This window comes from Labeo rohita, chromosome 8 (assembly GCF_022985175.1).
Source record: "Labeo rohita strain BAU-BD-2019 chromosome 8, IGBB_LRoh.1.0, whole genome shotgun sequence".
NCBI lineage: Eukaryota > Metazoa > Chordata > Actinopteri > Cypriniformes > Cyprinidae > Labeo > Labeo rohita.
The window spans coordinates 16,448,569-16,463,837 of record NC_066876.1 but is presented as its reverse complement, the minus strand read 5'-3'; the positions used below and the strand labels follow the sequence as shown (position 1 = coordinate 16,463,837).

The 15,269-nt window shown below is 40.1% G+C and overlaps 1 protein-coding gene across 1 annotated transcript in view; it reads left to right on the top strand.

Moving 5' to 3' along the window:
* Positions 1-206: 206 nt before the first annotated feature.
* ptch1 (patched 1) overlaps positions 207-15,269 on the top strand; it is a 75,489-nt gene continuing 60,426 nt past the window's right edge. Inside the window, exons 1-2 of the mRNA XM_051117467.1 lie at positions 207-758; positions 2,589-2,781. Of these exons, the coding sequence (XP_050973424.1) occupies positions 591-758; positions 2,589-2,781 (361 nt within the window). The 5' untranslated portion in view covers positions 207-590. The remainder of the gene's footprint in view (positions 759-2,588; positions 2,782-15,269) is intronic.

Sequence of the window (15,269 nt, the reverse complement as noted above, 5' to 3'; positions counted from 1 at the left end):
AAGTTTGAGATGCACACACGAGGGCTCGCGGCTTGGGTGGTCTCTCTACTTTGGTGAGCTGTTGCTAAGCAGCTAATAATAGTCGTGTTTGCTGAGTAATTTTTGCCCTTCTGGAACCAATCAGAGCCCAGGAACCCCGGCCATCTGACAGCCCCGGAGGCGGGATTTCGAGCGCTTTCGCCACGCCCCTCCTCCTCTGTCTCCGAATGGAGAGTGATCTTTTTTCACATCTATTGAATCTCTCAGAGATCGCCTTGTCGCGCGGCCTGAGGAGGGACCACATAGATCACAGAATGCTTCAGCCACCGAGGGATCGACGTTTCCACAGCATCATCATCCACTTCGCCTGCTGATATCGCGGACTTTCCAGCGGACGGCGTGAAAGTGGGGAATTGGTGGAGACCTCCAGATTCGCGAAATGTTGGAATGGAAGGCGCAGACTCTGACTCGCCGTCTCAAACAGGAGTATGAAGTGCTTCGCGGATCTGGGATCAACGAGAGACAAACTTGGTTTTCTTCGGATATCACTAAACGCTCGCGGGGAAATACACTAGCGCGGATAACGAGACGTTCGGCGCAGACTTTGCAACATGGCCTCGGCTGTTAATGTGTCCTCCGAGCAGGAAAACAGAGACCCCGATCGGCCGAGGTTAACGCGGAGAAATAGGGGCAACTATCGGACCGCCGCGGCGGATTTGGAGTATTTGCAGCGGCCGAGCTATTGCGATGCCGCCTTTGCATTGGAGCAGATATCAGAGGTGCTTTTACGTTTGCCCCGTTTGCATTTGGACTTTGTTGGGAGCGCTCTGACAAAGTGCTCAACTTTAGTCAAGTCGCTAGGTAACGGGATAGCGGCCACGGCACCGATGGGGGTGCGTGTGCGGAGAGCAACCTGTAGCCGCTCGAGGGTTTCGCTGCATTAGGTCCATCGGTCCCGAATCGCTCATCGTAAACATAACTGTCAGACGCGAAGCTGAGCTCTGAACGCGAACGCGAAGCCTCGAAACTTTCGTTAGTGATGTTGGCCCTAGCCGACTGATTGAAGCCCCCTCAGATAGGATCGACACGGGGAGTAGTTTTCGTCCCGCACTGCTCAGGCACGATCCATGTGGCTGCCCTCTTCCGTTCACAAATATTGTCGTAACTCCCTCTGTGATGGCTGCAGCACTTCCCAAATCACATCACTTCGCGTCCCTTCAGCTACGCGACCCACGTGCATCTTTGATATTGCATGACTTTGGACATTGTAACCTGTTTCCCCGATACAGTGTCCAAAGGATGCAATCTGTCACATTGCAGCAAGACTTAGATGAACGTTTAGTTCACGCGTGGAACTAGAACTCGCTTGAATTACACTCTTTGAAAGCCGAGAGAATAGTACTACTAGTATGGCAAGCTGTTTTAACATTCATTCAATAGAATTAAAGTGGTATTTTGTTTTTGTTACTAGTAATTATTATTTTGTTAGGAGGCCATCCTTGTCAGTTTCATTACTAATAACTATTTGTTAGATAATACTTCTTTATTCTTTTGCTACAAGTCATGATTCCACAGTGACAAACAGCTACTATATTATTTGTAACACTAGCAATTAAATTTTTTGGAGAGTATATGGCTCAGATATGAACTATTAATTCTCATCTGTTATATACATATGTCAGTTTTTCTTGCACATATTTATAAGATGCCTGGGGCTGGTTGCATAAACGGTTAAGACTAGGCTTAAAAGTTAGTCATCTAATTTTTTTCTGGTCAGACTGGTCATAAATTTTAAAATAAGGTATACTAATACAGTTTATTAGTCTAAGTTGAATCCAAAAAGTAAGACTTATTACCCCTAAACTAGTTGGTCAAACTAGTTATTAAGACTCTGTCTCAACATAGAGGCTACATTTATGCAACTGGCCCCTGAATCTTAGTCATTCTTATAACATTACAAGACTAGTTATGGCTTTTTTGTAGTCGTTATTAGTAAAATTAATATCTTAATAGAAAGACTAGGAATCATTCTAGTACCAACTGGAATATGAATAGGTAGCAGTGCCTGGTTATTTATTGCTAGGAAAACTGGAATAGATGGTTGTAACTAAACAATAAGTACTTACACCTAATGAATTGTTACAAATAATACTGGAAAAGAGTCAAATTTCCCACGGGTTACAACAGAATAGTTACTTGTCATGATAGAGACTAGTTGCAAAGGAATAAATATCTAATAAATAGTTATAACTAGTGACACTGAAAAAGAAAACAAGAACTTAAAAAATATTTTTGAGGAATAAATGTTAAAATGGCTTGCCACAGAAATAGTGCTTGAAAGTGTAGAGAGGCTACTTTTAAGACTCTATGAGTCGTGTTGCATATACATAACTCTAGTTGTTTAATACATTTCAAGTAATTGCTGAAGAAAGTAAGATAGGACGAAAGTAGTTTATTCCTGATAATACAGTCATTTAAGCCCCCTAAATGCCATTTAGGTTATTTTCTGCAGTTCGTTTGGAAAAACGATGACTGTGCAATGATGGTATTTAGTTTAATATTCTAACAAGGTGATGAGAGTTTAATATTTGCTCTCTCTTGTCTTGTAGGGGAAGGCGACTGGAAGGAAAGCGCCGCTGTGGTTGAGAGCAAAGTTTCAAAGACTTTTGTTTAAACTTGGCTGTTACATACAAAAGAACTGCGGAAAGTTTTTAGTTGTGGGCCTTTTAATATTCGGAGCTTTTGCTGTTGGCTTAAGGGCAGCTAATCTGGAGACGGACGTGGAGAAACTCTGGGTAGAAGGTAAGACGCTGTTTTCCTTGTCCTTTAAGCCTTTCTAATACGTTTCCCCCGCAAGTGTAATCTAAAGGCAGACCTGAAGCGGTGGGTGGGGTGGGGGTCTGTCATGTAAGCTGAAGGAATTGTTTATTGTATAGAAGTCTGGCAGAAATCCAGATTAAACGTGAAAAGAATGTTTTTCCGCTTCGAATTTTGCATTTGCGCGCACGGATGCCGTTTGTTTATGGAACGTTATAGCGCGCGCTTGCCCGCCGATTGTTTCCAAGTTCGATACATCAATGTATATATGATTTACAGAGCAACGTGAGTGTTTTTAACGCGAATAGCCGCCATTTTGTGAGTGTGTGCGAGTAAGTGTGTGTGTCTGCCTCCAGCAGTTGAATCTGATCCGCGCTGCTCACAGAGCCTGTGTGTGGTCCTGTTTTGGACAGCGTTCAACTTTCCAAAAAGATTTGTCTCAGAGTTTCAGCAGGAACCGAGCGAACTGCAGGCAGAAACGTGCACCCAGACCCGACACAGACTACAGCGCATAGGCACTTTTGAAGAAAGTTTGCAAGAAAGTTGTGTTATTTTATGAATAAGTCAATTGTGAGATGTTGGGGCCGTAGTGTGGGTGGTGATTTTTTTGAAGGGGGGAGGGGCAAACAGGCCGTTCTGCTTTGATCTACATTCCTTAAGTTTAAAGAACCTTTGATAAGACCGTGGGTGATATGAAGGCTTTCCTTTTCCTTCATTTTGCACTCATTATTTTTATATCAAGTTATTTTAATTGGACGAGCTGGCTTTTAGTGTGTTTTGGACTGCAAATACATGCCATGTTATGTTCATCCAGGACTTATATTAATGTCAGCGGTGTGTGGTAGATTTATGAAATGTGGAGACGGCCGCTTCTCTGTGTTTTGTTTGATTTCTATTCAAATTCATGTTATATTTCTACATGATGTGCCTTAAAACCAAAAACTGTGTAAACATCATAAACAGGCAACTCGTACTGTAATAGTTGTGTATTTAGTGTTAGATCACTGTTTCAAGTCAAAAGTAGTGGTGTTTAGGTAGGTGAGCTATTTATTCTATAATTGGTTTATGAATTAACACCATTTTGACAATTCGGTCCTATTTGCTGACTTTTTTCCGAGCATGATGGGTGGCCATTGTAACGATAATGTAATATAATTGACTGATTGTCAGTGATTAGATATGTTTTCTCATGTGACTTTTTCCCAGTATTTTCTGGCTAGCCCCCATGAAACAATATTACCTTATAGAAATGAGGTCACAAACTGGCCACATAGTTACTTTATATTGTTTATAACTGTTAAGTAATTTTTTTGTCTCAGTTATTTGAGAAGGCACTGCCTCCCTTGGAAAAAACACCCTTGATTGGGCACATAAAGAAAATATCTGTTGTCCTTTATGAAACACTACCTTTGATTTGCAAATAAAAAACTATAGTTTTGATGCATACAGTGCATTGTTGGCCATTGCTACAAATATACCTGTGCTACTTATGTCTGGTTTTGTGGTCCAGGGTCTCATGTATTGATACACTACTGTGGTAAATGATCTAACATATTTTGAGCAATTTTTATGTTCCTGCGCTTTTAAGAATTAAATTATGAAATATGTTTTTTTAACAGCTGCATTTTTGCAGTTTTATTCAAAACTAGAAAAAAATATTGCTTTTATGATCTCATTGGCTTTTTATTTAACTCCACTAAGTTGCCCTTGAGCAGACACTTTTTCATCCAAACTTAAATTACCCTAGTTGTAGTTCCAACCCCCCTGGAGCATCTTAAGTGATTGCTCAAGGCTACTATTGTAATGGAGCAGGTGCAGGATCTCTGAGATTTTTTTTTTTGGTCATGAGACTCATCTTGGAGCCCTTTTGCAGTAGCATCCTAGATGCTTAAACCTCAGTCTGCCTCTTAGGAGAGAAACGTTTGCGGTAACACTAAATATTTCATGGAGTGGAGTGTCACAAATCTTCTCCGTACAGTCAGTATAGTTCTTTTTGCGCAAACCTTATCACAAACACCTTGCTAACCCCGAGCTTTATCCTCTCTGCAGTGTTATCTGTGTTGCTCACTTGCACGTTTCCTTTCCAAGAAGTGCAGGAGGTTTGCAGATGAAGTATGACAGTCGGTTGCTGGACACACACTCACTCACACCTCCGTTGTTCCCATGTCGAAGCGCATGACAGCTTCCAGATGCAGTAACATTGAGATCTGTTTGTTTAGATTAAACTCCACAGCTGAGGGATAGATTAGTTCTGGTTGGCCAGGTTCTGCACTGGGAGATGTCGGCCCAGCGTCCATTAGGATGCATGTTTATGTTTCGTTTGGAACAGTCTTTTGCTAGCGACCTCCAAATGACCCTACGTTGAAGCTCTTGTCTCCTACTCTCCCTTAAGTTCAGCTTGAATGGGATTCAGTGTGATCTCATGTTGGCTTTCATCACTTGCCATTGAGGGCTGTTACGCTCCAACCATTATAATTTGTTTGGTTGCTCTACAGATTTTCAGCGTTACGTGATTGATGTACATTATGTTGTCATAGCTTTCGAGTCACTGGCCGAATCCTGGCACTGATCTGATATGAATGTAGCTTTGATGTTTTGGACACTAAGGTTTGGAGTTGTGGAGACTTGTGTGGAGCTCTAGCAGACTACTTCAGGTTAGATATTGTGCAGAAAGAGAAAGGATGTGTATACATCGTTACTTAAAATGAATGTGTTTTTATAGAAATGTGTGTTTTAATTGATTATTTTTGCTGTTTGCTGTTAGTATATGTGATAATTTAAAATGTTTTTTCTTTTAAAAGTAGTTGCAGATTAAATGAGTAGTCTTTTTTTTGCTTTTCGAAATCACAGGCTCTGAGTTTTTAAAGAAAACACCAGCACCGCCTGAATTTAATTAAAACAGTTTCACGTAAACATTCGCCTTCCTGTACGCCTTCCCCTCCTGGCCGCTTTCGAGAGGGCCCACTCTCGCATTGAAATCATTGAGATATCAGAGTTTGGGTTGTCCCATTCTCTTGTGTGGGGGGTTAGGGGGGGTAGCATGAGGCTTGGGGCCACAAGGCTGCGTCCCTTAGGACCTTAGGTCATCGAGTGGAGACTCTCGCTATTTAAAAGCTCATCTGATACTGGCTACATGACCTGGGTGCAGAGTGAGGGGTTCCAGCTAACGCCAGTGATGATGAGAGAAGGTTTACTACTACGCTAACCCTCCTGCGGAAGAGGAGTTGATCGATTTAAAGGTAATAAATGAGTAATTTAACCAGCAAGATGTTTTTATGCACCCAGCAGGGGGCAGTGTGAATTTATTAGATCAGTCATCAATCTGGGTTTATTTTATTCTTATTTTTAGTAGTTGTTTGTCTATTGGCTCCTTTTAGTGCAGTTTTGATGTTTGCTTTATCTTTTTCATTGTGTTTTATGAGGAGAGCCATTTAGTTTTCTCTCCTCAGATGTTTAAGTTCTTTCATTTGACATAGGCTGAAAATGCCTTTACATTTAGCAGGTGTGGACATATTGACAGACCTCCCCCAGTTTCCCAGTGAAACATGAGGGTGGTTAAGAGTTGCGGTGTGGAGGAGTATATAACCTACAGTTCATGCTGGGAAGAAGTCCTCTTTTAATATGAAGGAAGTGGCTGAAGAATGTGGCCTCCCCGCATTGTGGCAAAGAGATCGGGATCTAGTGGAATTCTCCCTGTTTGGATGTGCTCAGGAAGGCTTGGACACACATGGCTGAACTGTAAGGGATGTATGTGGAGCCCTGAGGGCTTTAAGGGGTTTGAAGTTTGAACTAGGTTACTCAAGTTTGGAGAATTGAGGTCTGTGTGTCTGCCCTAAAATGTTCATCTAAAAACATTTTGTGAAAATCTCACTGAGTGTTGCTGTGCAGTGGCTAGGGTGTTCTGAATGGTTGCTTTGGTTTTCAGCATGGCTGAAACGATTATCAAAAACTTCGACAAGAAAAAATGTAGACAAGTAATGTTGTTGAATAGTTGTTTGATCTCGTATGACCTACACTCTTAAAAATAAAGGTGCTTCACGATGCCATGGAAGAACCTTTTTTGTCTAAATGGTTCCATTAAGAACCTTTAACATCTGAAGAACCTTTCTGTTTCAAAAAAGCTTCTTTGGCAAAAGAAGGTTTTTCAGATTATAAAAAGGTAAGAAAGAAATGGTTCTTTTGACTGAATAGTTTTTTGTGGAACCAAAAATGGTTCTTCTATGGCATCACTGTGAAGAACCTTTTAAAGCACCTTTATTTTTAAGAGTGTAATGTAAGGGCTTGCAATAATGTGGTTTGACCAGTGTGGTGCTGTAGCACTAGTGTTAATTTTGTCAGCTATTTTCAGTTTTTGTCTTAAGTCTTAGTCCCATGTTAAATGTCCTTGATGATTTTTATCATATTTAGTAAACCTTATCTTATTTAGTTTTAGTTAACTCAATTCTTAACATTTTAGTCTAGTTTTAGTCAATGAAAACTTGACATTTTAGCAATACGTTTAGTATTAATTAACCGTACAGCAGTATTGCACACTGAAATGTTTGCATGTTAAAAAATAATTATGACCTCACGTTACATCAATCACGTTTACACACTGCCTCTGAAATTTTCATCCGCCATAAAAAAATTTTGGATCGGGTTTTTTTTTTTGCGTTTTTCGCATCCATAGCAAGCATTTTGAGAGGTGTTTTGACAGTTCAGAGCCACCGTACAAGCAAACGCCAAAATCCAGAATTATAGCATGTGGCTCCAGTAACGCTAGCAAAGCGTCAAAGTTTACTGACATTCTGAAGTAAACTTTGAATCGCCTGGGATAATCCCGCAGCTTCGTAATAAGGAGGTGCACACAAAAAGTATTCTCTCTTTCCTCTCTATATCTTATAATTGGATGGACCCAATATGCCCTTTTCTCTTTTTAAGAAGAGAGCGGACATCAAAATCATCCTCACTACTTGAAGATTAAATTTTTTATTGTTTTGCGAATTTTTCACAACAGATGAATTAATACGCTTCAGACTCGGTGAGCAAGGTTTCTGTGCGGAACGCATTTTTAAAATGACGAATATGAAAAAAAACACATACGAAAATTTCGGACTCTGTGTGCAAGGACCTTTAGTCTTACTCAAATGTACATTTTAGTTATCATATTTAGAATGAACGTGGACTGGTTTATTTGACCTCATCTAGTGTACTGTTTTATTCTAGAATTTTTACTATATGAAATAATACCAAAGACTTATGCACTCTCTCTGTCTACATTATGAAAACTGGTAAAACAAATGAAAAATATTATAACAGTGAAATTCCTAATAGTAATTTCAAATTGCAATAGCCTATTTCTCTATTAAAACAACAGCGGTTGAGTAAGTGCATTTATTCAGCCACCACATTGCCATTGCAAACAATATAGTTGAGATCTCATGACAGAACACAGACAGGCTGAATGACACTTTCATTTAGATTGGTGAACTCCAGCTTGTTTTCGGTGTTTTCAGATCATCTTCCACAATGAGGAGCGAGCGCATGAGTTGCCAGATTCAGGGATTTGAACTCTTGATATCTGGCAACCACATACATTAAAGCTTGCATAGTAGAGGTGTGTATAGCAGTCCGCAGTAACATTTTGTCTATAGCATTTGCCAATAACAGTTTTTTGATGAAAATAAAAAGAGGTTTTTGGTGAAGCTTTTTATTTTTTTAAAATACATTTTAGTCTCGTCTTTCGTTGTCAACGAAACTGCATGTTGATATAGTCATAGTTATCATTTATTGACCTTATTGACACCTCGTCTTCATCTCGTCTTAGTCAAAAAAGCTTGTCAATGAACATTTTTCATTATAGTTTTCGTTAACGAAAAATGCCTACTCCGTCATGTTGCCGTCATATACAAAAGATGCCATTCCAACCTGCTACTGTAAACTACAGCTTGCCACGTTTGCGTTGCCTCCATGGTCTTCTGATTGATCCACTGTTTTGGAACTGACATTGATGAGCGGCGCTGCGTGTAACAGTTTGACACAGTGTCTTAAACACACCATTCACGTGCGAGATGCTGCAAAAGACACGAGCGCAACGGTCATACATGTCCGTATAACGCTGACTACACATGCTGTAATATGTTTTTAATGGTAAAGCATTACCAGGATTAAAATACCAAAATAACCAACATGAGAAAATTGTGTTGGTTAGAGATTTGGAATTTCAGTTTTGGTTACTTTCGATTAATCATCAAGCCCTAGTATAACTCAATGGTGTTGTTGAGTACCAGAGTGTTGCTAGGGTGTTCTGGGTGATTGCTAAGTGAATACTGTAAAATTCTGTTCTTTATGGGCCTGTTTACACCTGGTCACTTCATGCGTTTTTCTCGATCGGATATCTATCTGATTTGTTAAAACGTTTACATTTACACTTGGCCACATAAATGTGTCCTCGTAAAACGGATATAAATCCGTACTTCAATTCCCACCCTATATGCCAATTCAGCGGAGTTCAGTAAATGAAAGCAACATATATGTACTGCATTTTATTCATTATCCGCTAATTTCAAGATCAAAGACCACAACTGGAGAGAGTGCGGCATTAGCACTGGAAATATAGGTTAGTCTCACTACTTGAATATGATTGAAGTGATTGTGTGTTGAGTGCCTGCAACTTATTTTCAGTTTCATTTGCCGTAGTTTGCACGTCGACCTGCTGAAGAGATACTCAGCTACTTATCCACGCCGATGCGTGTTGCATTAGTGCTGCCATATCTGACTATAACATGCAATATAGCCTGTAAAATGCTCTCACAAGTTTATTGTTTTACTGTTTTGGGAGGAGTAATATTTGCATATATGGTTTCAACAAGCAGATGCATTTACACTTGTCCAGTTTCATCTGGAATGCGGCTCATGTGCTTTCTCAAATATAACTCTATGGGACGTTTCAGCATTTTTTTCCCACCAAGTTAAAGTTGTGAGTCTGATCTCTAAGAAATGCAAAAGTGCACTTCTTCTAAACAATCCACATCATTTGAGGTGTCCTTCATGCCTGTGGCACAAACGCTTTTGTACGAAAAAAAAGTTTAAAGCAGCTTAGAAGTTCTCAAACATAGATATGGATATTATATATTACACTGTCTATAAATCACGATTTCTTCAGCGGCAATCTCAACAGTTTAAAACTGACGCAAGTGTGGGGAAGACAGATACGAATGGAGCAACTCCCATCCACAACCGGCATCCTGACAGCCCTCCAATTCCTGTGTTTATATTCTGCATACCTCCACTCCGTGTTATTCAAAAAACAGAGACACCGAAATGACGGAAAAGACTTGCGCGCTCACTCTCTCTCTCACTTTCTCCGACTCCCCTTCCCCTCTCTTTTCTTCCGAAAGGTTTCACTCCAGCCCCCCCGTTCTGCGCTCCTCACGCTGACACCCCCCTCCTCCACCCACCTTCACTTGGGAGTCCAGCCCTGGGATGCCAGATGTATTACAGAGTGAAGCGCAGCAATGTAAACACTGAGTCCTGCCATGGATGCCGGGTGGTCCGGCCCTCCCCCTCTCCACCCTCCCTCTCTCTGTGGCCGAGGGGCGGAGGAGTTCAGCGAAAGAGAGCGAGAGGGGGAGGGGAGCGTAGTAGCTGAAGTGTTATTTGTGTTTTGGCTGGAACGGCCGTTTTTCTGCAATCTGCTGTTTCGGTTAATGCTTCAAACGTATGGGTCGGGATGCTACGAAGTTGTACTTGGGCCCACAGTTTCCTTTGAGTTATTTGGGAATGGTTTAGTAAACTTGTGGTGAAAAGTGAAACTTTTAAAATGTGCTTGATGTAGCATGCAAGGTGTGTTTTACTGAGAATCCTAAGACAGTTTTTGCACATGAATTTAAAATGTGACCTTGGACCTCAAAGCCAGCCCTAAGTAGCACTTGTATATGTGTAACAATAGCCAAAATACTTTGTATGGGTCAAAATGATCAATTTTTCTCTTTTATGCCAAAAATCGGGATATTAAATAAAGATCATGTTCCATTAAGATATTTTGTAAATTTTTTATATTTGTAAAATATATCAAAACCTAATTTTTGATGAGTAATATGCATTGCTAAGAACTTCATTTAGACATTTCATTTTTTTTTTTTTTTTTTTTTGCACCATCGCATTCCAGATTTTAAAATAGTTGTATCCAAATATTGTCCTATCCTAACAAACCATACATCAATGGAAAAGATGATGTATACATCTTAATTTCAAAAAATTGACCCATATGACTGATTTTGTGGTCCAGGGTCACAAATCATCGTAGAAATTCCAGTTTTTTTATTTATTTTTTTTTTTATTTAAAGGAGTAGTTAACTTCCAGAACAAAAATTTACAGATCATCAAATTTACAGTCATTCAAGATGTTCATGTCGTTCTTTAGTGGTAAAGAAATTATGTTTTCAGGAAACATTTCAGGATTTCTCTCCGAATAATGGACTTCTATGGTGCCCCCTAAGTTTGAATTTTCAAAATGCAGTTTAAATGTTGCTTCAAAAGAGTTCTAAACGATCCCAGCTGAGGAAGAAGGGTCTTATTTAGTGAAATGATCGGTTATTTTCTAATTCATATCTGTGAATTCCGGATTAATACAGTTAGGGTATGTCGAAAAAAATCCCATCTCATTTCCTCCTCCAACTTCAAAATCGCTCTACATCGCTGCAGAAATACCAACCGTGTTTAAAAAGTGAACATGCAAAGAAGGTCAAACGCCCTTTACAAAAAATGGTAAAAGAGTGATTTAGGACAATTTTGAAGTTGGAGGAGAAAATGAGATGGGAGTTTTTCGACATACCCTAACTGTCTTAAACCAGAGTTCACGCAAAGCTAGACATGATGAGGGTTTGAGGTTAAAAAGTATAGAAATTATTATTATTTTTTTTTTTTTTGTTTTTTTTGTTAGAAAACGTTTTTTTTTTTTTTAAATAACTGATTGTTTCGCTAGATAAGAAATTTGTTCCTCAGCTGGGATTGTTTAGAGCCTTTTGAAGCAGCATTTCGACAGTTCAAACTCACTGGCACTATAGAAGTCCACTATATTGAGAAAATCCTGAAATGTTTTTTCTCAAAAAACACAATTTCTTTACGTTATATATCAAAATATTCAATCATAGGCTCCTATAATCAGCCAATGAGATGGCACTATTTCAGAGAGCCATGTAATAAGAAATGATATATTTATTTGAAACCCCAGCTAACTGGAAATGTCCCAGTGATATCTTATTTTGCCGAAGCTCACCGCATGTTTGGGTAGGTGCGCACACCGAACCACCCCCAGCCTTGAGCGTGCACCAACCCACACACACACTTTTCCCCGTGCTTTTTGTTGCAGTGTGATCCAGTTCATTTGAATAGTTTTTTCTTAAGGGGAAGGGACTTGAATGAAGCCAGCAACGTGGAAAAATCTACCCATTCAGGCCCCTCTGAATGTACATCTCTGGATTGCAGTAAGCTGTATTTGTAGGCAGCGGACTGCTAAATACATCCATTTTTCGTGGTGCAGATCTGGACAGGTGATTAGCATAATTAGAGGAGAGCTGGCCATACATATGGTAATGCAGTGTGGAGTAAATGGCAGCTGCGGTGTAAAATTTGTGTCAGGGGTCGAACAGGCTGCTTGGGGGCATTGTGCTACAGCTGCGGGTCAGGGACTCTCTCTCTCCCTCACTTTTTCTTTTTCTCTCACTTTCACTTTCCCTCTTTCCCACCACTTGTATCTCAGCGAAAGGCGTAGAAGTGAATGGTCAACGTATGGAGCAATTACAAGTCTATTTAGGGAAATGCTACAAAGTTGGCATGTAGAAACGTTTTTCTTCATCCGAGGTTGGCGGTATGTCGAAGCCGTGCGCCATTGACAAGGTTGGTTGCAGCGCGCTGCGGTTTGCTCTTGGAGTTGAGCGGGATGCGTGAGGGAGAGAGTTCATGCCGCTGTGACCCTGTGCAGAAACTTCCGTGCGACCACAGGGGGTCTCTCTGAGTTGGAGTCTAATCCAGCTAATCCCGCCCGCAACACAGTCATAAAAAGTGCCTCCCTGTGCCGGCATTGCCACACACAGCCCCTTCCTCCAACCCCCCCGTACCTAAAAAAGCGCCATAAGCCACACCATCCCATCACGGAGCGACCCCGACAACCGCTCCTCCCGGCCCTCCAGCCGCGTGATTGGCGTAGTCGGCGGGATGAAGTGGTGGGCGGTAGGGGAGCTCGCGGTAGTGTGGAGTTATGTCATGATCTTGAAGGGGTTGGATGCAGTGGTTTTGGCGGGGGTTGTGGGTGGGGCGTTTCTTTTGTACCAAACCCCTCGCACCCCTCTGAAACGGCCACTCAAAAGCCGCTCTGCAGCTGAATGGCGAGAATGGTAATGCGCTGCTTGAAAACTCGGGCCATTGGGAGAGTCCTTCCAATGGCAGCTCCTCCTGTTCGTGAAAGGGAGGTTCAAGGGTTAATGTTATGCAACAAACTGAATGGGCCCAGTAGAGGCACCAACACACACTGACATGCACACCAGATTCACTGGCTGCCACGCTGCACTCTGCACTCCTGTGGGTTATGCCCACACACCTGTGGGTTATAGACAAATATAGAAGATTTTGGTTTTACATTTAAATTCATTTCTGCTGTCTGAAGTATCAATGTATTAGTTAGCAAAACAGGTTGTCTGTTGATTATCTGTTGTTTGTTTATAGGTGTTAGCTACTTCAGCTGCTTAATTACAGCTTTTCTTGAGGAACATCTCATCAGATAAGTAGGGCCCTATGAAAACGAACAAAATAACTGAATCCTGTCATTAAAAAGGAATTTACTGTATAACGCAGAATGTCATGGAATTTGCCAAATTTTGAATTAATAAATCAAAAGTAGGTCAGTACACTTCAATCAAAACGCGATATGGACTAGCGTCTGTGAATATTAAGCTGCAAATATAATATTTAAATATGATTCCCGGATGTTCTGCATGTCTCTGTGTGACTTAATGGCGCAGATGCACGGTTTCGTTTACTACATTCATACTAAAGCATGATGCTAATGGTGTTTTTTATTTTTATTTTTTTTAGCCTCTGCCACCTCAGTATATGAGTACATGAACACTTTGAGTTGAAAGTGCTTTGAGTTAAATCATACATCATATACAAACAGAAACTTAAAGGTCTTCATTGCAACCTGTCAAAATAAAAGTTCAGTTTAACTTAAAGAAATGGTGACACACATAAAAATACTTCATGTACTTAAAACATTATTTTTAAAGTAATATCAGAAGAAAACATTTACCAGAAAAATGTAAAAACACAGTATTTCTGGGGAAAAAAAGAATTCATAGAGCTTATTGTTGTTGTTGTTATTAAATTATTGTAATTATAAATTCTGTTAAAAATTATGTATTATTAATTCTATTAATATTATTATTTAAATAACACTTTTATAAGATGATTATTACGTCTGGTTCAGATTCCAGTTCCAATTTAATTAGTTAATTCTAGATTTTTTTTATACATGTTTGAAAAACATACTTTGATTATAACAAATATTTATTTTGAATTTGTATACCGTACAATGTCATACATTAATAAACAGTTCTGTTTATTAACCGCTGGAGCACCAAACATTGCAGACTGCAGCTTTAAAAAGAATATTACATAATTAACAAGTGGTTCTCAAATCCTTATCCTGTTTTTTTTTTTTAAATTGATTAATGCATGTGGTTCAATACTGCGGTCTGGTAGATTGTTTCACACCATTTCCATTTCCCCACAATAGGAATTTATCTACACCTGTCCTTGTAGATGCAGTTCATGGGCTTTTCTTCTCAAGATTTGATCCAGTGGATTAGACAATCGTGCTGGTTTTTCAAAGAGCTTTAAACACACCTGCAGTCAAGTTTGACTGAATTCACCTCTTGTTCTCTGTCATTCTTCCTCTCTCACACATTTTCTTTCGGTGTTAGTTTCACACCTGAGGCAAGGCCATTTGTGACCCCAGAACCTGTGCGTCTCTGGAGGGGTGTTGAATTCTCTAGAGTTCAGGTCGTAATATGACGTTTCCAGCAATATTGAAGTCTTTCTCTGTGAAGTGAGCGATGTGCATTGTTATAGTTCCTTCCTGTAGCCTCTGTTGGTCTTGACGTACATCAGAGGAGCCATTCATGATGTAAAGGTGACCTAGTTCATGTTAATCCAGAGTGGTGACTTTTCTGATTGAAAAGCTGACATATAAGGTTGTTTCATCCCCAAAACATGTTGGTGTCGTCAGGGCCTCAAAATCAGGAACATGCTAAGCTTGTTGGGATGTAATCAACCTGGTCCCAATAATCATGTTGAAGTAAAGCTCAGGCTCGCTTGAAGCTGCAATTAATGAGGGATATTATAAACATGCCCCAAAACAAGATCAGATGTATGTTTGGGCTCAAGAAAAAAGAAATCCTTTGCTGTCTCATAATGCTTCTAGACGTTTCCCTCCT